Raw genomic sequence first — 22,187 nt, forward strand, 5'->3', positions numbered from 1 at the left:
GTGGTGCCGTGTCCACGCCCAGGATCCAAACCAGTGAAACCCTGGGCCAGTGAAGCAGAGTGCATGAATTTAACCACTGGGGCCCGGGGCAAGCCGTGCCATAGAACCTTTTAATTCTCTCTTCAAGGAAACATTTGTCAGACAGATAAGGTTCCGAGGGGCATTTTAGGCAAAAGAAAGAGCACAATGAAAAGCGTGAGAAGATAAAAGAGCATAGTGTATCTGGAGAACTAAAAGTAATCTAGTATCATGGGAGAATTAGACATACTTGTATCTCTGTGTATATGTGTGTGAGTGTAGATTCAAGTGAGAGATGAATTAGGAGCTAAGGTAGGGGTCAGATATTGTAGAAGTGGACGTGTGTTGTGTTAAGAAGTTTAATGGGGATTAGTTGAAGGGTGGCGCTGTGGACTAAAGTGATCAGATTAGTACTCTATAAAGATGACCCTGTTTTTGAGAGTAGGTGCTAGATTGAGCAGGAAGGACGTGTTGGCAGTGTTGGCAGAAGGAGCAGGTAGGAGCTATTGCAAAACTCCCAGAAATGAAATGATGAGATGGCACTGTGGTAGAATTAGTGGGGATTGATAGGAGGGAATGGATCTGAAATAGCCTCGTCCTACTACATACCCAGACATGTTCCAGTGGCCCCTGGATCCTGAAGTCCTCAGACCTGCAGAACAGTCTCAGAGCTCAGCTTGGTGGTTCCAACTATTCGCCTGTATCATCCAGTTTTAGGAACTCAAACGGCTATTGAGGTAGGCCTTGTGCTCTGCCTCAGAGGTGCAGGGGTCCTTCAGCAGTAGCCAGCCCCTTCTCAGAGCCCCTGAAGCTCCCATTCCTCAGCCTGTCACTCTCGGGGCCTCTGGCTGCCCCAAGGACCTTGTGATCATTTCTGTCTTACCTGTGCATTGGTCTGTCTTTCCTTGCTTTGGTCTTCCATTGGAGTCCAACACAGTGAGAGTTGTCTTTTCTGTTGTGACCCATTCCATTCACTTGTGGAATTGCAGCTCTCCAGGCCTTCTAAATGTAGCCCATGTTTCCAACATCCATGACCCACCTGAGAACCTGTTTCTTCTCCATGGACTAGAGCCTTCTGCTTCTCTAGCTTTCCCAACCTGCCATCCTGCCACACCGTGTGACTCAGTTCCCCATCCTCAGCTAGAGCAGCATTGAATAGGAGTCGTCAGGGTCTTCGCAGCTTCTCTCCCCTCTATCATCAGGAGCTCTCTGAGGGCTTCGCTGAGTGAACTGGGTAAGGATAATGTCAGGTCTGGGCTGCGGCAGCCAAGCCGCTGAAACTGAGATCCCAAGTCCCTGTTCTGAACCCTGGTGGGACGGTTCCGCTGATGGGCAGGCTGTGGCCGTGTTCGGTTGACCATCACAGTCACAGGTGGAGTCACGGAGCTGCGGGCAGGGAGTGGGCTCAAGCTCCCAAGTTCTTGTGGGCATTTTAGACCTGGAACCGCTTTGGCAGTTGTGGAATAGCCAGCTCTGGCCCATTGCCAAGGACACGCGTTTGGTGACCTGTGGGATGAGACAAACTGATCGAAGTACATGGGTGCCGTCAGAGGAGGGGACAGCAGAGACAGGAGAGGAGCGGCCTGTGGCTTGGGATTCCAGTGCTGTGATTAAAGTGACTAGGGGCTGTGCCTCAAAGGCGAACCGGGGAGAAGGCAAGAAAAAGCGCCAGGAAAGGTGAGGGAGAAGTGTTCAAATGTGTTGGGAGGAGATGGGGAAGAGAAAGGAGAGAGGCCAGGAAAAACAGAGACTTGAGGAGTTGCCACTGCCTTGAGAGCCAAGAAGCTTGCCCAGAGCAAAGAGGACAAGACCCCAGATCACAGGCAGGAAAGGCTGGCTGGCATTTAGGAGGCTGACTCTTTGTTCTTGAGCCCGGGCTACCTGGAACATAGCCGCAGGAAAGCAGAATGTGTTCTCATCACTCACTTTGTGTTCCCAAACAGAAGAGAAGAGAGGGAGGGGCCGCTGTGATCCTGCTGAAGCCTTCTCCAGGCAGCCTCCTCTGGATGCTGTGGCGGGGCTGACATTCCACGGCAGCGCGGAGCCGGTGATCGCGGAGCACGGGGACATGGCTTTGCTCAGCAACATCCTGGCGGCCTATTCCTTTGTCTCAGGTAGTTGTCCCTTCTTGGCTGGGCCAGGGCTCTCTCCTGGGTGGCCATCCCTGGCCTTCTACTCAGGAGAGAAATGCTATGCCATCATAGCGGGGCTGTGCTGTGCTGAGTTTTGAGATGAAAAGTCTTCTGGTTTGAGAGTTCAGCTTGGCATTCTCTGCTTTGGCAAATGAGGGTTTCTAAGAGCTTTATCTTGCTGAAAATGTTTGGTTTTCTTTTGGGGCTTGAGTGAGTGAATGAAGTAGCTTGGGGCTGTTGCCTGCTTCTGTCATGATGCATTTAAATACATGAAAGCACACCTCAATAAAGCAGAAATTAAAAAAAATATATGAAAATGCTCCATGGTTTGAGTGACCAAACTGATTTTCCGATGCTTGAGTGAGTTTTTAATTTTTTGATGTTTTGCTTTTGCTTTGTTTGTTTTGCCTGATGTCTCCGGATGCTGTATAAAAAGGAAGGGACTGAAGTTCCGATTAGAATTCCTCTGGGCAAGGACTGGTTTTATTTTCTAATTCTCTAGCCAGGGTTGATGTGTGGTGACCTAAGAGTTCAAATGCAAAGCCTGACATTTCGGTTTATAACGGTGACTCTGAGCCAGGGCCGAGGATAAAGGAAGCTCGTGGCTTCTCTTTGTCTTGGATGGCGTGCAGCCTGATTTTAGAAAGGAGGACTACTCAGGGCTTACCTGGCTGGCTCCTTTCTGGTTGACAAGATGCACCACGTAGTCTGCGTGTGCCTCCAGTCCAGGACTCTCCCTTCTTGGATCAGCAAAGGCCCAGGTCATCAGTTAGCTCCTTACCCCGCAAGGAAGTCCGGTGCCTGGGGCCTCCTTACCCGGGCACCCACACATCATAGGAATCTCAGCTTTGCTCTTTGTTTAATGCTGTGCTGGGAAGAAAGGACACTGGAACTGGAAAAGAGATGTTTCAAACTCTGGTATCATGTTTCACAAGCAATTGAATGATGATCCCTTAACTCTATAGTGAAGACATCCCCCAAATGAAGTGGGAGATGGAGGCAGGGAGGGTCTGGAGTTTTCAAGGCCTCAAAGGACACTTGCAAATCAGCTGTTGCAAGAAAATGTCTTGGGTGAGAGCAAACAGGGTGCTGGACTTTGGAGCTCTGCTCAGCACAGGAGGTACCTGGCAGTTTTCCATTTTGGTCAGCATGACCCTGAGTGGTGACCATTGAACGTGGAAGCTCACTCAATACGCTGGTGTTTACTGTGTGTCTTGTGATCTTGTTAAGGCTGAAAGGGTGCATCGCCCTGTTTTTCTCTCCCCTCCAACCTTTCTCCTTCCCACACCATATTCTAGAATTAAATATTGCTTGGGATACAGGAAGACAATACTTTCAAGTAAGTATGGACTGAGATAAAAAGAGAATGCAAAGAAATGGAAAGTAGAGTGGCTAAAATAAGTAGAGTGTTGGATCCAGTAAACAGACTTTCTGGCTGAAAATTGCTACTGAATGTGGAGAAAGAACACTCCCTGACTATAAAGTAAATGAATTAAGAAAATTTAAAATATGAAGGTAAATATAACAGATAATCATTAACAGAAGTAAATAGAACAAATGGATCGGAAGCAGTAATGAAAAGTATGATAGAAGAAGATTGTTGAAAATTTCCTAGTCTTGTAGCTCTCTCCTGTTCTTGTTCAGCTATGTCTAGTCTTCAACTCCATAGGGGCCCCCAACCCCTCCTATTTTCTCCCAGCATATCAGTTGCCTCTTATCTTGTCCGTGTGGTCCATCATCTCGGCAACACACTTGCTAATACACACCACTCCTTTATTCCTTTGTCCAGCTTCAGATTAAGCCAACAGGCAAAATCCTAACTCTCAGCAAATCCTGTTTTCTTCTCCATCTCTCCCTGCACTCAAGTTACTAAAAGTTGCTACAACTTTGCAGATTGAAGCCATTAGAGATTCATGGTCAGCAAACCTCAGCTGAGCCTTTCAAATAGTGCTTCCGTCTTGCCGGTTGCTCTTGGAAACATCTTGTTCCCATTCTTCGCAATAGCCATTTCAAACCTTGACCATTCCAATAACTTTAAATATCTGTTTATCAAAATGTACCCTAAAATTAAATGGCAAATGCATGCTAAGAAAAAAAATTGTGGTGTTAATGAAGAAGGATAAAGTTTATAATATATAAAGAGCTGTTACAAATCAATGAAAAGATGTGTCCCAAAAAAAAGGGGACAAAGGATAAGAATCAGCAGTTTGCCAAAAAGATTTTAAAAATACAAGTCACGGATAAAACATAAGCAGCTCAAATTCTAGCAATTAAACAAATGGAAAATGAAGAGAACATGAGGTTAACATTTTATTTTATAAAATTTTCAAAGATTTTAGCATATTTGCTGCTGAAGTGAGCACAAAATTCTCAAAGATTTGAGTGATTAAGTCTATAACTTCAGTTTTGGAGAAAGAGTGGGGAGATGAGGACCTGTACATAGTGCCAAGGGGATTGTAAATTGCTACAACCTCTCAAGAGAATGATTTGGGAACATCTGTGCAAAGCCTTAACTTGACTTCTAGAATTTATCCTAAGGAAATTATTAGGGATATGGGCAAAAATTTTACTATGAGAACAATTTGTCTCATAACTGTTTATAATAGTAAAAAGTCAGAAAAATGGGTGGATATTAGTTGAAGTTGAAAGATGTTTAGGATGTGCTGTTGGGTGAACAAAGCCTGTTACCATACAAGAAATGCAGCATAATCCCATTTATGTGTGTATACGCATATGTATATGTAACCACATTTTACTGCAAATTCTATCTGGATGCTGGGATTGTTGAATGTGTGTCTCTCTTTTTTTATCACATGAAACAACAACATTTTATTTGGCCTTGATTCAGTGGGTCAGGAATTTGGGCAGATATCAGTGGGACACTTCGTATCTCCTTCACTTCTGTGGTCTCAACTGGAATGGCTTGAATGGCCAGGCACTGCCTGGGATGGGTAGGTCTCTCTCTTCTAATTCTCTCATCTCATTCTCTCACTAAAGTGGGAGGATCCAAGATAGTCTCACTCATCTTTGTGGGGCCTTTTTGCTGACCGTCAGCTGGGGCCATGGTTAGTCTCTCATTCTCTAGCACATTCTCCATTTGATCTCTCTCTCCAGCAGACTAGCTTGGACTTCTTTACATGGTAGCTGGGTTCCTTCTCTGCCTGTGTGGAAGACCTCATAAGACCTGGATTTGGACATCTCAGTGTCCCAGAATGTCACTTCTATCTCATTCTGTTGGTCAAATCACAGGTCCAGCCTGGATTCAAGGGGATTGAGTCTTGATAGAAGGAGTAGCAAAGTGACATTCTGTGTCTGTCTGTTTTTAATTTTCTTTTGCTTAGCTGTATTTTTAAGTATTCTGTACTTCATTGATATTACTTTTGTAATAAGTAATGTTATTTTATTGCAATTTAAAATTTTAAATTACATCATACGTATATTTAAAAAATTATCATTTCTTTACTCTTTTCTGACTTCCAGCCCTGTGTATCTAAATACCCTAAATGTTACCACTTGGATGTTCCATAAGCATTTCAAATTCTACCTGGCCTGGAATGGAATATTGGCCTTCTCTTTCAATATGCTCCTTCTTTTGTGTACCATTTAGGGTGCCACCTGTACCAGAAATATGACTTTTAGCCTTTTGATGCATCTTCTTCACTGCCTGTATCCAATTGCTTAGGGTCCATCTTTTTTGCATCTCAATGTCCCTCAGATGTATCCCCTCCACTTTATTCCACTTTTGTTCAAGCCCCATCATGTTTTTGTCTGCCTTGTCATAATGGCATTTTCCATGGTCTGCTTGCCTCCAGTCTTGCTTTACAGTTTGTGTTTTGTAGCAAAATGATCTTTCTAAAATGTAGACGTGATGATGCAATTTTTAAAATTTTTTACAATTCTTAATAATCCACCAAAGATCCCCATTATCTCTGGGATAAAATCCAAACCCTTTGTGTGGTTTAAAAGTTAGAATTGTTTTCAGCTGCAAATAATAGAATACCTCAACTTGGTGGCCTAAACACATAGGAGTTATCTTACCCACATAACAAGCAGTCTGGTGGTAGGTGGTTGCTAGCATTGGTCCATTGGCTCAAAAATGTAGGAGCCAACATACCTGTGATTCTCATGGCTTTTCTTTTATGCTTGTCATTTCATGGCTGCAAAGTGGCTGCTGTTGCTCTTGCCCTCATTCAAAATTGAAAGAAGGCAGAAAAAGGAAGAAAATTCCAGTAGATCTCCTTTCGTGTTTCATTGGACAGAACTGTGTCACATGGCCATCTTTAGCTGCAAGGGAGGCTGAAAAAGTAAGAAAGTAGTCTAGCTTTTTCAACCTCCAGACCAGTAGTTCATAACCAGGGCTGATTTTGTCCTATAGGCTGATTTCTGGCAATGTCTGGAGACATTTTTGGTTGTAACATCCAGCACTGGGGGTGCTGCTACTGGCACCTGGCAGGTGGAGAAACATCCTACAATGCATTGGACAATCCCCACAACAAGGAATTAACTGGTCCAAGATGTCAGTAGTGCCAAGGTTGAGAAAAATGCTTTAGAGTAGAGACCAGCAAGGGAGAAGGAACTTGGGGATGGTTTGAGGTTTCCAGTCTGCAGATTTTTTTTTATGGCTTGCTGGGGCTTTTTGTGCCTGACCTTGACTTCTCCATGCTCTTATTTAGTTATAGCCCTCCCTGACCAAGACCTCACTCCAGTTATTCCAAATCACTTGCCAGGCCTTTTCTTATGCTTTTGCACAGTTATTTCCTTTTCCAAGAATTCTTCTCTTTAGTCCTGGACTGGCTAACTCTCTCCCAGTCTACAGAACTCTTTCTGTGTCATCTTGTCCTCTCTCTCCCCACCCTGACTTAGGTGCCCATTCACCTAAGAACCATCCATGTGACCTCCCCATGCATGTTTTGTTTCTCCCTTTCTCACCACTCGGATTGGAGGAATTAACATTTCTTGTTTTAACTATTTGCAAGCAACCCCTTGGGGTCACAAAGCAATAATTTATAATGAGGACAATAATCTCATTGATACTAATAACCTCATTAATAACTTCTACCGGTGTTGTTCGAAAAATTAAATGGAATAATTGCTCTTTTTAAAATTTTTGTGAGGAAGATTATCGCTGAGGTAACATTTGTGTCAATCTTCCTCTATTTTATGTGGGATGCTGCAACAGCATGGCTTGATGAGTGGTGTGTAGGTCCACGCCTGGGATCTGAACCTGCAAACCCCAGGCTGCTGAAGTGGAGCATGCAAGCTTCACTACACCACCGAGTCGGCCCGATTGCTCTTTTTAATTTAATGTTTGAATTGATAATATATTCTCCAGGATCTCTCTTCCATTCGCTTTAGATTTTCCTTAAAATTCACCTTCTCAATGAGATTCCCTCTGGTCACCCTATCTATCTCCTCCTTCCAGCATGCATTCAACACTTCATATCCTCCTTCCTGTTTTTCCTGTTTTCCCTCCCTGATTGCCTATCACCATCAAACATACCACCTATTTTATTTACTTACCTTGTTTATTACCTGTCTCCCCTACCAGAATGTAAGCTCCCAGGAGCACATAAACTTTTGTCTCTTTGGTTGACTGCTATGTCCTCAGCATCTAGAAGAGTCCCTGGCACCTATTAGATGCTCAGCAGATCCGTGAAGGAACATGGCTCAATGATCAAACAATATGAAAAGACATAAAGTAAGACGTCTTCCCCACTGCCACCTCCATCCTGTCCCCAAGTTTGACCCTTCACCAGCTTCTCTGCATCCTTCCAGAGTGCTCTGTGCAGATGTAAGAAAACATGAACATACAGTCTCATCGTCCACACTGTTGTACACAGGCACCATATCATACATACTGGGTTCTACTTTGCTTTTTTCACTGAAAAATATATTGTGAAGATATTTCTTATCAGTGTAGAGAGAGCTTCCTCATTTTTAGAAGAGAATTACATACTGTTCCACCGTACAGGTGAACCGTACAGTGCTGTGGTAAATAATCGTGGCATACATACGTGTTCAAGTGCTTTTGTAGAATAAATTCCCAAAAGTGGAATTGCAGGATCAAGGGTATATAAATTATTAATTAAGATGTCATTAATTATTATTAATTAAGATAAATTATTAATTAAGATGAATTTACCAAATTGCCATTTAAAGGGTTTTACCAATTTACATCATACTGATGTATGAGAAGGCCCTGTAATAGTATTTCCAAACTGTTGGATTTTTGGCAATCTGATAGGTGAATAAGATCTAAATGTCATTTAATTTCTGTTTCTCTAGGTCACAGGTCAGCACACTTTTTCTTGAAAGGGCCAGATGGCAAATATTTTCAGCTTTGTAGGCCATACAGTCTCTGGTCTAACTACTCAACTCTGCGTTGTCACATGCAAGCAGACATAGACGAAACATCAATGAATGGGCAGGGCTGTGTGCCAGTAACAAAACAGGCAGCTGGCCGGGTTCGGCTTGTTAGCCATGGTGTGCCAGTCCCTGCTGTAGGGGAGCAGCTTCTCGTATGTTTGAGAGCCATTCATATTTCTTTTTCTGTGAACGATTCATATCTTTTGTCTTTTCCTTAAAGCTCTTTCTAGGTGCTCTTTCTAGATTAGCCCTTTGTCTCCGTTATAGATTTCAGATATTTTTCCTAATTTGGCATTTGTCTTTTGACTTTGCTTACAGTAATTTCTGTTTAATGCAGAAGTTTTGGGAGATCATTAATTTTTCATTTAACCAATATTCCTTGAATGTAACTGTAGGTACAGCTGTGCAGACTGTGTAGTATTTAACCAGACTTTGAATCACTTTTTCTCTGAGATCGGTGTGAGGGAGGGGGTCTCAGCAGTGAGGGAGCCTAGCCCTCCATAACTCAGTTGAGAGTCGCAAATTTGGGGATTTGAGGAAATATGGTCATTTCTGTTTTCTATTATCCCCTTTTATATGGGGATCCAATGAAGGCTGAGAACATTTACGTCTCTAGCCCTGAAGGCATTGTAGACTCAGTAAATTTTTGTGGAATAAATAAAGTAACCATTAACTGACCTATAAAATTTGAAAAAATGTTAACGGTTGGAATATCCTCTCCTGGAAGAGTTTGGTGAAAGTTTTTGGCAAGATAAATTAATGTACCACTTTTGAAAAGCCACTTGGCAATGTGTATCAAGAGGTATAAAAATAAATCTCTTTTGACACAAAGATTCCTTTCCTGAGGATCCATTATAAAGCAATGAATTGAACAAATGAATTGAACAAATAAATAGGCAAAAAAGGAAGTAGTAGTGATAAGCACAAAAATATTCCTTCCCTCTTTTTCTGTGTGTGAGGAAGATTGGCTCTGAGCTAACATCTGTTGCCAATCCTCCTCCTTTTGCTTGAGGAAGATTGTTGCTGAGCTAACATCTGTGCCAGTCTTCCTCTACTTTATGTGGGATGCCACCACAGCATGGCTTGGGAAGCGGTGCTAGGTCTGCTCCCGGGATCAGAACCTGTGAACCCTGGGCTGCTGAAGGGGAGCACGTGAAGTTAACCACTGTGCCACCAGGCCAGCCCCCTCCTTCCATCATTTTTAATAAAAAGAATTTTTTTTGCAACAGCCGAAGTATCCAAAGGTAGGAAACTGTTTTTGTAACTTTTTGTGCATTCACTAGATAGAATACTATGTAGCCATTTTTAGGCATAATTGACCGGAAGACTATGGAACAATACAAAAAGATGTTACACATTGTATGAAATGTATATCCCTGTGGGGAGGGGGATGAATGGGTGGAGCATAGAGGATCCTTAGGGCAGTGAAACCACTCTGTATAGATGCTATCATGATGGATACGGGTCATTATACATTTTTTTGAAACCCATGGAAGGTACACCACCAAGGGTAAACCCTAATGTAAACTATGGACTTTGTGTGATTATGTGTCATGTAGGTTCATCATTTGTAACAAAGGTGCCACTCTAGTGGGAGATGTTGATAATGGAGGAGGCTCTGCATGTGTAGGGGTGGGAGGTATCTGGGAAGTCTCTGTACCTTCTTCTTAATTTTGTTGTGAACCTAAAACTGCTCCAAGAAATAGTCTTGAAGACAAACAAAAGAAGTATATCCAGAGAAAAATATATAAGTTGTGTATATACTCTGACTATAACCAGTAAATATAAATAAATTGTACACATTTATATGAGAGAAAGAACAGAAGAAAATTCACTTCACTGTACTATGTAGTGTGTAGTTATATTCATATTGTGAGATTATAGTCATTTTATACATTTTTTTCTAGCGCATATATATCTCAAATATATCATATATATACACACATATATATATTTATCCACATATAATACATTTATTAACTGGACTTTTAGAAATTATGTATTCATGATTTAATTCAATAAATATTTGTGACATCCACACCATGAGCAAGGCACTGTGCTGGATGCTCTGGAAATCCAAAGTGAGTCATGTGGATTCTGCCCTCAAATTTCTCACTGTTGCTAGCAAAGATAATGGTTACACAACTAACTATAGTACAATGATATATAGCGCTGCCTAGATTGGAGGGGCTAATTAATCACACCCTTCCACACTCAAGGAGCCAGAAAAGTATCAGTATATGCTATCAACTTCAGCGGTGGATAAGCCAGGTCAGAAAAGATGTCAGGGTTTTCTTCTTAGGTCCCCTTGAGTCTTAGGGCGATAGGACTGCAGGTCTTTCTCACTGCAGGTGAAGAAGTGAGCAGGGTGGATTAGGATGACGGGTAGGGTAGTGGAAAGCCTCTTTGGGGTGCCTATTGCTGGGGATGGGGAGGGGAAGGAAGGGGAAGCTAAAAGAGGTGAAAGCAAAGGAGGACACACCAGAACTGTCTAATGAGCACAGTGCATCTCCACTACTCCTTCCTAAGGTGAAAGAAAGTCAGAGCTGGAAGGAGAAGGAAGGAAGCTTCCTCCAGCCTTTCAGAGAGGGCAGAACTGTTAGTGGGAGTCTTTGCTTTCCTATGGGGAAGGGCAGAATCCCATAAAGAGACATCCTTGCAATGCCTTAAGAGTTCAGAGAAGAGATTATGTTGAATATTCCCTGATTCCACATAAGCCCTGCTGTTCTCTTTAAAGCCTACTTTTAAAACTTTCTCCTTTCCACTCAAGGGATTGTAAGCTTTAGGGCCAACAAGAAAGTCCAGGCAGGGAAGAGATTACACTTGCGTGGACACCAGCTGATCTGGCCTGCGCTGGTGTTACTGTTCTCTCCTGCAGTGTCTACTGGGCATGCTCTGACCTCCAAGGGTGCAAATGAAATTAGCCTCAGGACCTCCACATAGGGCCTCTTCCTGCCCATGGAAACAATGACCCTGCAGGAAGCAAGATACAGCAATACATTTATTTTTATTTATTGGGGGAAAACAACCAACAATAGCCCTCCCCACTCTGCTTCCTGGGTAATTAACAGCTGTCTGGATCCGGTCAAGACCAGGGTGGATCATTGGCCAAGAGGAAGTGACCTGGAGCAGAGAAGAGAAAAAACAACCATAATAGAGCTGCAGTTTTTATTTTTGCAGAAGATTGATGAAGAGAAACAACACAAATTATATCAGCTGTGAAAATTTTTACCGGACTTCTCTGGGAATCCACGTCTGAGATTGCTGTAGGCAGAAGAGGATACTTTCTGATCTGGGTGGCAGGAAAGGATGGACTAGTTAAGCTAGAGGAGGAACAGTGGTTTCTAAGATTCAGTTCAGTAAGCATCTTCAAAGTTAGTCTATGTAATAGGCGGAGTGAGGGCAGGGTGTGAAAGAGAGACGTACACTCACAGGGAAGGGCGAGTGGGATGAGAAAAGGAAGGAAAGAAAGAAGGGAGAGAGGGAAAGAGGGGGAAAGGCAAATAGATTGGATGGATGGGTGGATGGGAGGGAGGGAGGGAAGAAGAGGAAGAAAGAAGGAAGGCAGGCAGGCAGGCAGAAAGAAAGATAGAGTGAGCTATCATTTACTGAATGCCTCTCTGTGCCAGGACCTGGAATAATCAATCCCTTTTTGCTGATCATCTGTAATACCTTTAACTTTTACCACAATTCAGCAGGGTAGGTGAGTAGTGTTTAAAAGATGAGTCTGAGATGAGGTTTCAAACGCAGGTCAGCCTGATGGTTTTCCACCATGGTAAAAGCAGGGATTGGGGTATCCTTTCTAGAAAACCTTCTCAGATCCCCATATCTGAACTTAGCTTATCCACTCACCTTTGTGCTTCCAGAGATCCCTCGTCATGCTTCTATAGTAATATTTCCCTTTGGTACTGGAACGGGTGGGTCAACTTCCCTGCTGGACTGTTAAGCTTTTCAAGACAAGAGCTCCCTCAATCCTTTCCCTGTTTGCTGAATACCAACTGGACAGAGTCCAGTTCCAGCCTCTTCACTGCATTCATTTATTTATTTATATTGAGATATAAATGACCTATAGCATTGTGTAGATTTAAGGTGACAACATGTTGATTTTATACATTTATATACAGTCATGCACCACATAATGTTTTGGTCAATGATGGATTGCATGTATGACAGTGGTCCCATAAAATTAGTAACATATAGGCTAATGTGTAGTAGGCTATACCATCTAGTTTTGTGTAAGTACACTCTATGATGTTCACACAATAATGAAACTGCCTAATGACACATTTCTCAGAACATATGCTTGTCGTTAAGGAATGCATGACTATATTATAATATGAGACCATCATAGTGTTAGCTAACGACTCTTTCACATCACATAACTATTATCTCTTTTTTGTGTTGAGGACAATTAAGATCTAGTCTCTTTGCAACTTTGAAGTCTATGATACAAGATTGTTGTCTATAATCACTATGCTGTGCATTAGATCTCCAGGACTTACTAGTTGCACATTTGTATCCTTAAACAACATATACCAAATTCCTCCACTCCCTAGCTGCTGGTAACTAGCATTCTACTCTGTTTTTATGAGTTCGGCTTTTTTAGATTCCACACATTAGTGATATCATACAGTAGTTGTCTTTCTCTTTCTGACTCATTGAAATTTATAATGCCCCGAGGTCCATCCATGTTGTTGCAAATGGCAATATTTCCTTGTTTTTTATTGCTGAATAATATTCCATTGTATTTATATATGTACACCACATTTTCTTTATCCATTCATCTGTTGATGGACACTTAGGTTGTTTCCATGTCTTGGTTATTGTGACTACTGCTACAATGAACATAGGGGTGCAGATATTTCTTTGAAATAGTGATTCCATCTCTTGTTTCCTTGATCATCTCACTAGATGCAGAAAAAGCATTTGACAAAATATAGCATCCTTTAGTGATAAAACCCTCAACAAATTGAGTGTAAAAGGAACATATGTCAATCTAATAAAGGCCACACATGACAAACTCATAGCTAACATCATACTCATTGGTGAAAGATTGAAAGCTTTTCACTTGCATACAAAAGCTCCAGCCTTTTACCCCCCTCTTTATATTTTTGGTGTCACAATTTACCTCTTTTTATATTGTGAATTTGTTAACAGATTACAGTAGTTATAGCTATTTTTAATACTCTTTTCCTTTAACCTTTATAGTGTGCAAGTGGTTAATACACTATCCTGTTACGGAATTAGAGTTTTCCTAAATCTGACTGTGTATTTACCTTTACCAGTGTGTTGTATATTTTCATGTCACTAATTAGCATCTTTTCATTTCAGCTTGAGGAACTCCTTTCAGCCTTTCTTGCAAGGCAGGTCTAGTGGTGATGAACTCCCTCAGCTTTTGTTTGCCTGTGAAAGTCTTTACTCTTCCCTGGCCTGTAGGGTTTCTGCTGAGAAATCTACTGATGGCCTAATGGGGTTCCATGTGTAGCTTCCAATCATTTTTTCTCTAGCTGCTTTCAGGATTCTCTTTTTCTTTGATTTTTGACAGTTTTATTATAATGTGTCTTGGAGAAGGTCTTTTGGCGTTGAGATAATAGCGTGATCTATTAGCTTTGTGAACTTGAATGCCTAAGTCTCTCCCCAGGTTTGGGAAGTTCTCAGCTATTACTTCTTTAAATAAACTTTCTGGCTTCTTTCTTCTTTATTCTCCTTCTGGACCCCTGATTATGTTAATAATTGTACGTCTGATTGACTCCCATAGATCATGTAGTTTCTTTGCTCTGTTTCCTTTTTTTTTTTCTGTTTGCCTCTAATTGAGTTATTTCAAAATTCCTGTCTTCTAGGTCACTTATTCTATCTTCCATTTGATCTGTCCTGTTGCAGATTCTCTCTATTGCATTTTTCATTTCATTCATTGCATTCTTCAGCTCCAGAGTTTCTGTTTAGTTCTTTTTTATTTTTTTTAATGGTTTCTATCGCTTTGCTAAATTTCTCATTTTGTTCATGTAATTTTTTCCTGATTTCATTGAATTGTCTTTCTGTGTTTTCTTGTACCTCGTTGTTTCCTCAAAACAGCTATTTTGAATTCTTTATCCACTAAATCACAAGATTTCATGACTTAGAGCTCAGTTATTGAAGGATTATTACCTTTTGGTGATCCTTTCTTGATTCTTTGTGTTCTTTGTAATGTTGTGTTGCTGCTTTTGCCTTTGAAGTAAGAGAGACCTCCTCAAATCTTTACTTGTTGCCTTCAGATGGGATATATTGTTCACTGATCCTGTTATATCTGGGGTTCTCTCTCACCTGGTATTTAGACACCTGCTCCACACTTCTTCCTCCCTCTTGTGGCAGAATTCTTAAGCTTTTATGTCTTCTCTGGTGCTTACAACTCTCTTGTAAGAAACTTGCTGGAAACTTCTCTTTTATTTTCCAGAAGGTGGTGCTATACCTCAAGTTTGTAGTTTCTTTCTTGCCTACAGAGCCTGGTGTCTTTTTCTGATAGCACTCCATTTACTCAACTCTTGCTGCCAACTCTTGCCCATGCAAGGAGCCACTGCAGAGTGCAGGGAGGTGTAGGTTTAGCAGTTGGGGCATTGGGAATGCCTGCCAGCTGGTAGGAAGATCCTTGGATGAGTCTTGTGAGTGGGCTTCCTGCTGAAGTCCTGAGAGCAGTCAGCAGGAACCACATCCCTTTAATGCCCTTTGATTTCTTATCTGCCTCTTTCTTTTTATTTTAATTTTATTTTTAAAGATTGGCACCTAAGCTAACAACTGTTGCCAATCTTTTTTTTTTTTCTGCTTTATCTCCCCAAACTCCCCCGTACGTAGTTGTATATCTTAGTTGTGGGTCCTTCCAGTTGTGGCATGTGGGACGCTGCCTCAACATGACCTGACGAGCAGTGCCATGTCCGTGCCCAGGATCCTAACCCTGGGCCGCCGCAGTGGAGTGCGCGAACTTAACCACTCGGCCACGGGGCCGACCCCCTGCCTCTTTCTTGATATCCTCCCTACCCTGAGTCATGGAGGTCCTGCTTCAGTACTCTGAGTGTTGCTGGAGAGAAATGAGTTTCTCCTATAGCATCCAGCACAGCTGGGGTAGTTAGGCAGTCACACACTGCTCTCCTTTTGCTGGAAAAATTCATCTTCCCCTCTGCTGCATCTGAACTCTTTTTTTTCCACCCCCAGTGGTGTGCTGGACTCTCCCCTCTGGAGGGCTGGACTTTTATAAATTCTCTCTGGTTCAGGGATATTTGCCCAAGTCAGCCCCCTCCAGGTGTTCTCCATCCGCACCTGGGAGGGGTTGGAACAGGTTTGCTGGCTCCACTGGTTCTGCAGCCCAAACCCAGGTCTGTCTGCCTATTGCCAGATGAACAGGTGGGCAAGACGCCTCCCCGTTCCTTGGTGTGTGTTGTTGGATCAGCCAACTCCCACAGAAGCACTTTTGTTTGTAGATAGATGCCTAATTAGTTGTTAACAAAAGGAGGACAAAAAGTAGGGATGTCTTATGCCACCATGATGTTGATGTCACTCCCCTTTCACTGCATTTACATCCTTTGTTGACTACTCTTGTTAGACTATTTATGTTTTCTATTTTCTTCACCACTCTTCTCTTTGTATCTACCAAATTTATATCTATTTTATGCATGTCACTGTCATTTTGGTGGGGGCTTCAGAGAGAAGGAGTGATCATAAACACATGCATTCAATATGCTGTGTTTAGACTGATAGAGCCTTTTTTGGGTACAATTCAGAATGCATAAAACTTCAAAATGCTTATGCCCTTTGACGCAGTTGTTCTATTTCTAGATAACTAAACTGTAGAAATAATTCTGCATATGCATAAAGAGATGTATCCAAGGACAAAAGGACATTGATTCTAGCATTGATTATAATATGAAAAATTAGAAACAATTTATATACTATCAATAAGGAAATGGTTAAATAAACTTTGATAGATCTATACTACAGAACATTATGCAGTAGTCAAAAAGATTGCTGTTGACCTACATACACACATCTGGAAATCTCTCTAAGAAATGTTCTTAAATTTAGGGGGCTGGCCCGGTGGCTCAGTGGTTAGGTTTGTGTGCTCTGCTTCGGCAGCCCAGGGTTTCACTGGTTCAAATCCTGGGCACAGACATGGCACCGCTCATCAAGCCATGCTGAGGCAGTGTCCCACATGCCACAATTAAAGGGACCCACAGCTGAAAATACACAACTATGTACCGGGGGGCTTTGGGGAGAAAAAGGAAAAATAAAATCTTAAAAAAAATTAAAAAAAGAAATATTCTTAAATTTAAAAAGCAAATGTGTGTCATATATGATCCTACCTATATTCTTAAAAAGCCCACAAAATAATATATATTTTGATCCATACTTATAAGTGAATATAGATGATGGAAAACGAATTTGCTGATGCCCAATCTTGGGTCCTGTCAGTTGACCATGCCCTGCAACTCAAGGCTAGGCATGTCCCTATATTCTCACACTTAGGTAGGGAAAGGTTCTCATTCTGTTGAGCACATCATACAGGGAGGATCACTGGACCTGCTAAGCATAGTACTCTTCACCAGAATGATTATTTTCTCCTCTCACCAAGGAAGAGCTCAAATTCCTTCCCCCAAAATTAACCAGATGAAGTCATTCCAAAATGCCTACACTGGCTTTCAATCTGTGATTGTATAAGTTATCTATTGCTGCATGCAAATTACCTCAAAACTTAACAACTTAAAACAACACACATTATTATTTCTCAGTGTCTTTGGGTCAGGAATCTGGGTTTGGCTTCGCTGGATTCTCTGGTTCAAGGTCTCCCACAAGCTTGCTGCTGGTCCAGGGCTGTGGTCACCTCAAGGCTCCAGGATCATTCACTTCTAAGCTCACTTACATGGCTGTTGGCATGATCTATGCCTTTGAAGGCTGTTAGCCAGAGGCCATTCCTAGTTCCTTGTTATGCAGGCCTCTCTGTGGTACAGCTTACAAGATGGCAGCTGGCTTTATCAGAGCCAGTGAGTGAGAAAAGACAGAGGGAGAGAGAGAGAGAGAGAGAGAACATGAGCAAGTTGGAAGTCAGTCTTAGGTTACCTAATCTTGGAATCATCCATCACTTTTGCCATAATCTATTTGTTAGAAATAAGTCACGAGGTTCAAACTTCTAGGTCCAGCCCTCAAAGGGAGGGACTTGCACAAGAGTGTGATTACCAAGGAGTGGGGGTCATCTTAGAAGTTGCCCACAACTATGATCAAAAGGTAATTCAAGGGATTGCAGGAGCAAGTTCAGAAGCAAAGATTTTTCTGGTATAGGTAAAAAGGGGCTTTAGACAGATACAGCTCTTAAGCAAATGGCATCTAAGCCCAGTTACTTGCTTTCAGTAGGTGCTAAATAATATTTATTTTTTTACTTTTCATTTTGAAACAATCTCAGACTTAAAGTTGTAAGAATAGTAAAAGAATACCATACACCCTTTACCCAGATTCACCATTTGTTGATAATTATATTTTGAATACATTATGCACTTTGTCACTTGGGAAGGCAATGCTATATCCATCAAGCTTTGCGGTCTGCTGAGAGCTGTGCCAAGTGGGCTGGAGTCATATTTGCTCTCTGCATCTGGAGTTGTCATCTCTCAAATGCTGTCTTCTTCTCTCCACTCCCCCAGAAAATCCCGAGCGAGCAGCTCTGTACTTCGTCTCAGGCGTGTGCATCGGGCTGGTCCTCACCCTGGCTGCCTTGGTGGTGAGGATCTCCTGCCGCACAGACTGCCGGCGGCGACCCCGGAAGAAGTTCCTGCACGAGCAAGAGAGCAGCAGCAGTGACAGCAGCGACAGCGAGGATGGCAGCTCGGACACGGCATCGGACATCTCTGTCAGGAGACACCGCCGCTTCGAGAGGACTTTGAACAAGAACGTCTTCACCTCGGCGGAGGAGCTGGAGCGAGCCCAAAGGCTGGAGGAGCGCGAGCGCATCATCCGAGAGATCTGGATGAACGGCCAGCCCGAGGTTCCAGGGACCAGGAGCCTGAACCGCTACTACTAGGGGCAGGAGCAGGAACCCGCACACCCCTGGAAGCCGCCTGCAAGGGAAAGTGTCTGCAGGGAGGGTGGGCACAAAGGGCTGAAGGCAGTTGTGCTACTGTTCCAAAGGCAGAGATAAAGCAGGACACGCCCATTTTCTAGCCAGGAGGACTGATATCTCCTTTTTAACTAAATTTATGGAGAAGTAGAAAAACCAAGTCGATTCATCAACCTTTCTAGGTCTCGGAATGGTGCTGAAAACCCCTCTCCAACAAGGTGCATGGAGATTAGAGAAACGGGACTTTGGTTTCTCTTGATTTCTGAGGATCTCAGAAATTTCTGCAGACTTGCTTGCTATGCATTATTCTTTTACAAAAGGAAAGATTATCGTAGCATGCGGGCCAGGAATAGCAGGGTGAGCTTAACCCAGTAAATGCAATTTCCTAAATGACTCTGTGCTGTGGAGGTGATTCTGATCCAGACAGCATGATCCATACTTAACTATTTAAGGCTGATTTTTTAAATCTCATGTTGTAATGGCAACCTCGTCCATTTTAACTGGCACCTCAGGGATCAAAATCCTATTTTTTAGTATAGTTCCCACCTCATTCATGAAAATGAATCCAATTATTGTATTATGGGAGATGTGTCAGTGAACTAAAAAAATGTCAATAACCTCAAAGGATGAAGGGTTTTATTTTAAATAGTTTATAAAATATATATTAACATGCATATTTGAAAATGCTGCATAAGAATAAAAGCTGTGGGTCCCCCGTCCCTTTTTTCTGGAGAGAGCAAAGTTTTGTTGTGACTTGAGATAATCATGATTTTAAACATTTTGTTAAAAAAAAAGTTGGACTTCCAAGAAAAGAATGGGAATGAGAGGTGAGGAGTAAAAACAAAATTAAGATGGGATAAAAAATAAATGTTACAAAAAATCTTTTTCTTTCATGTTGGCCTCTGTGGTTACACGCACTTTCTAGGGCAGCCCTTTTCTCTCTGGTTACACTCATCTTCTATGGCAGCCCTTTTATCTAGGTGGGTATGGGCTTTTGCCAGGTCCTTCAAATAACTGGAGAGTTGGAGAAACTGGAGAATGGAGAAATGGCCCCTGTGTGACTAGGGGCTTTTCATTTCCCATCTGTGGTATGTTCCGGTTACGGTCTAGTTGAGTGATTGTTAAGCAGGTAGAGGAATAGAAGACTTACCTACGGCTGGAGATAAAATGGTGGCCCTGTGTGGAGAGGGAAAGTTGGCAGGGAAGGAAGAGAGGCAAGAGTGCACCACACTTAGAAATCGGTTACAGGGGTGGAAGCAGCATCCTCCAGCCTGAAAGATAGGAATATGAGCTCTGTCTATCGGCTCCCTTTTCTTGCTGAGTGGGCTCCGTAGGCAGTCTGTCTGGATGCTCCAGAGTCTGCCTTCTGGGAGAGTTTCCCCTGTCCACTGGCTTCATCACCATGCCTGCAAGGATAGTTGGGACGCTTCCTCTGCTGGGGTCTCTCTTGCTTTAGCATCCTGCTGTCTGTAATAGGAGCTTGGAGGGCTGTCTTAAGAAGTGAGCAGTCGTAAATCTCTCTTTGCCAAGGGGGCAGTACATTTTCTTGAAACCCTCGGTGGCTGGCCTGATTATATCATTTTGGGTGGTCTCATTGTCTAGTAACAATGCCAAAACTCTTGTTAAATTAGTTTCTCTGAATCTGGGTTCCCACCCTTGTCGATCAGTCTCTTGGTAATTGCAGGAATCACCCCATCCTCCTGGGCACTAGATTAACGTCGTCTGGCTTGGTCTTCTGCCTCTCAGAAAAGTGAAACAATGAGGAGCTGCCTTCATTGCCAGGATGCATCCATAGCTGGTTACAGGAGGGATGTGACCCTTAGGTTAGGCAGGGGCTCTGGTGACTGCAGAGGTGGACGTGTTTGGGAAGACCCCAGGGCCTCTGCCTTTCCCGGTTCTCACTACAATATCCTGTTGCCTTTCTACCAAGTCCATAAAGTTTCCATTTTTAGGGTGGTGGGTGCTTTGCCTGAGCACAAAACAGGTAACTAGGTACCTAGGTACTATACTAGATAAAAGTTTAACCTGCTGCTTCACTTCCATATACCAAGGATTCTGGCTTTTTTAGCCAAGATATTGGCTGAATATCAAGCAGTTCCACCTTTTAAGTCTGTCACTCACTCCTGGTTCCAGATTCTGTATTAGGACACTTTCATTTGCAACAGAAAAGATACTCAACTTAAGAGCATCATTTGATTCCCATAGCTGGGAGGGGCAGAGTTGGGTCTGGCTTCAGGTATGACTGGGTCCAGAAGCTCAAATGCTATCAAAAAAGTTCGATCTCTCTCAGCTTTCATCTCTGCTGCTCTCTGTCACTTGTCTCATTTTCTTCTACTGCAGATGAAACTGTAACCCATTTGTACCAATATAGTGTGTTGAACTGCTTGCTACCGATCAAACTCCCACACAGCTCACAGGTTGTGTAGTGTGTGTGTGTGTGTGTGTGTGGCACAGTTTCGGAGCTTATCTAGCTCAGGAGAGAGCATGGAAGGGATGCTTTTGATGTAGCTTCCCTGTTCTTCCGTGGTTCCACAGAGAGGCACTAGCTGTCAATCATCTGAGAAGATGTGAGGAAGTGTAGGTGCCTTAGGCGGCTCCCACCAACTTCCCTGAAGAGCCTCTTCCTGTGCTGCGAGGCACAAGTGGCCAATACGAACTCATGGCACATCTAAAGCCACTCAGGGACCTTTGTCATTGGCAGGGAATATGACACAGGCTCTTCTGGATTTACATCATTCCAATATAAGAGCACAAGAGGAAAGAAACTTCTTCTTCAAGGCCAAAATATACAATCACAGGGAGGGACTGCTTGGCCTGGCTCCTGTAGTGTGCCCATCCATGGACCAGCCACTGTGGCCCAGGGGTGGCTCTGGCTAAGAGGAGAATGGGGATACGGTGCTGGGCAGACACTAGCAATCACCACTGCACCACTCTTTCCTCTCTTCCTTGGTTTTCTTCTCTCTCTCTTGATTTTTAGTTTTCTTTTTCTTTAAAGATTGGCACCTGAGTTAACGTCTGTTGCCAATCTTTTTTTCTTCACCTCCTCAAAGCCTGCCAGTACATAGTTGTATATTCAAGTTGTGGGTCCTCTGGCTTTGCTATGTGGGACACCACCTCAGCGTGACCTGATGAGCGGTGCTAGGTCTATGCCCAGGATCTGAACTGGCGAAACCCTGGGCTGCCGAAGTGGAGCGCACAAACTTAACCATTCTGCCACGGGGCTGGCCCCAGTTTTTAATTTTCCTAACATTCTCTTTTTTCCTCACTCCGTCGATATGAGTCTGTCCTTCTCACCTTGACCCACTGATCTTCTCATTCCACATATCCTGAGACATCTCAAAGCTCACAATGGCTCTAATAACTTCCTGCAGACTGCTGATTTGCAATGTCTCTCTCCAGTCCTACCTAAGTTTCAGATTCATATCGCCCCCTGGGCCTCAACCACAGGAGGCAGCTGCCCTACAGGAAGTCTTGGCAATGTCAGGAAAACATTTTGTTTGTCACAATTGAGTGGGTGGGATGTTATTGGTGTCTGGTAGGTAGAGGCCGGGATGCTGCTGAACTCAACCTTCGAGCCTTTCCCATCAAGGTCCCGGCATGGG

The 22,187-nt window shown here is 42.9% G+C and overlaps 1 protein-coding gene across 20 annotated transcripts in view; it reads left to right on the forward strand.

Moving 5' to 3' along the window:
- EVA1A (eva-1 homolog A, regulator of programmed cell death) overlaps positions 1-19,467 on the forward strand; it is an 89,880-nt gene extending 70,413 nt beyond the window's left edge. For 17 of the 20 annotated variants that reach the window (XM_070234782.1, XM_070234792.1, XM_070234795.1 and 14 more), the window contains 2 exons: positions 1,962-2,132; positions 18,173-19,431. In XM_070234782.1, the coding sequence (XP_070090883.1) occupies positions 1,962-2,132; positions 18,173-18,549 (548 nt within the window). In that variant the 3' untranslated portion in view covers positions 18,550-19,431. 20 annotated transcript variants of the gene reach the window in all.
- The last annotated feature ends 2,720 nt before the right edge of the window (positions 19,468-22,187 follow it).

This window comes from Equus caballus, chromosome 15, assembly GCF_041296265.1.
Source record: "Equus caballus isolate H_3958 breed thoroughbred chromosome 15, TB-T2T, whole genome shotgun sequence".
In the NCBI taxonomy this organism is placed as follows: domain Eukaryota; kingdom Metazoa; phylum Chordata; class Mammalia; order Perissodactyla; family Equidae; genus Equus; species Equus caballus.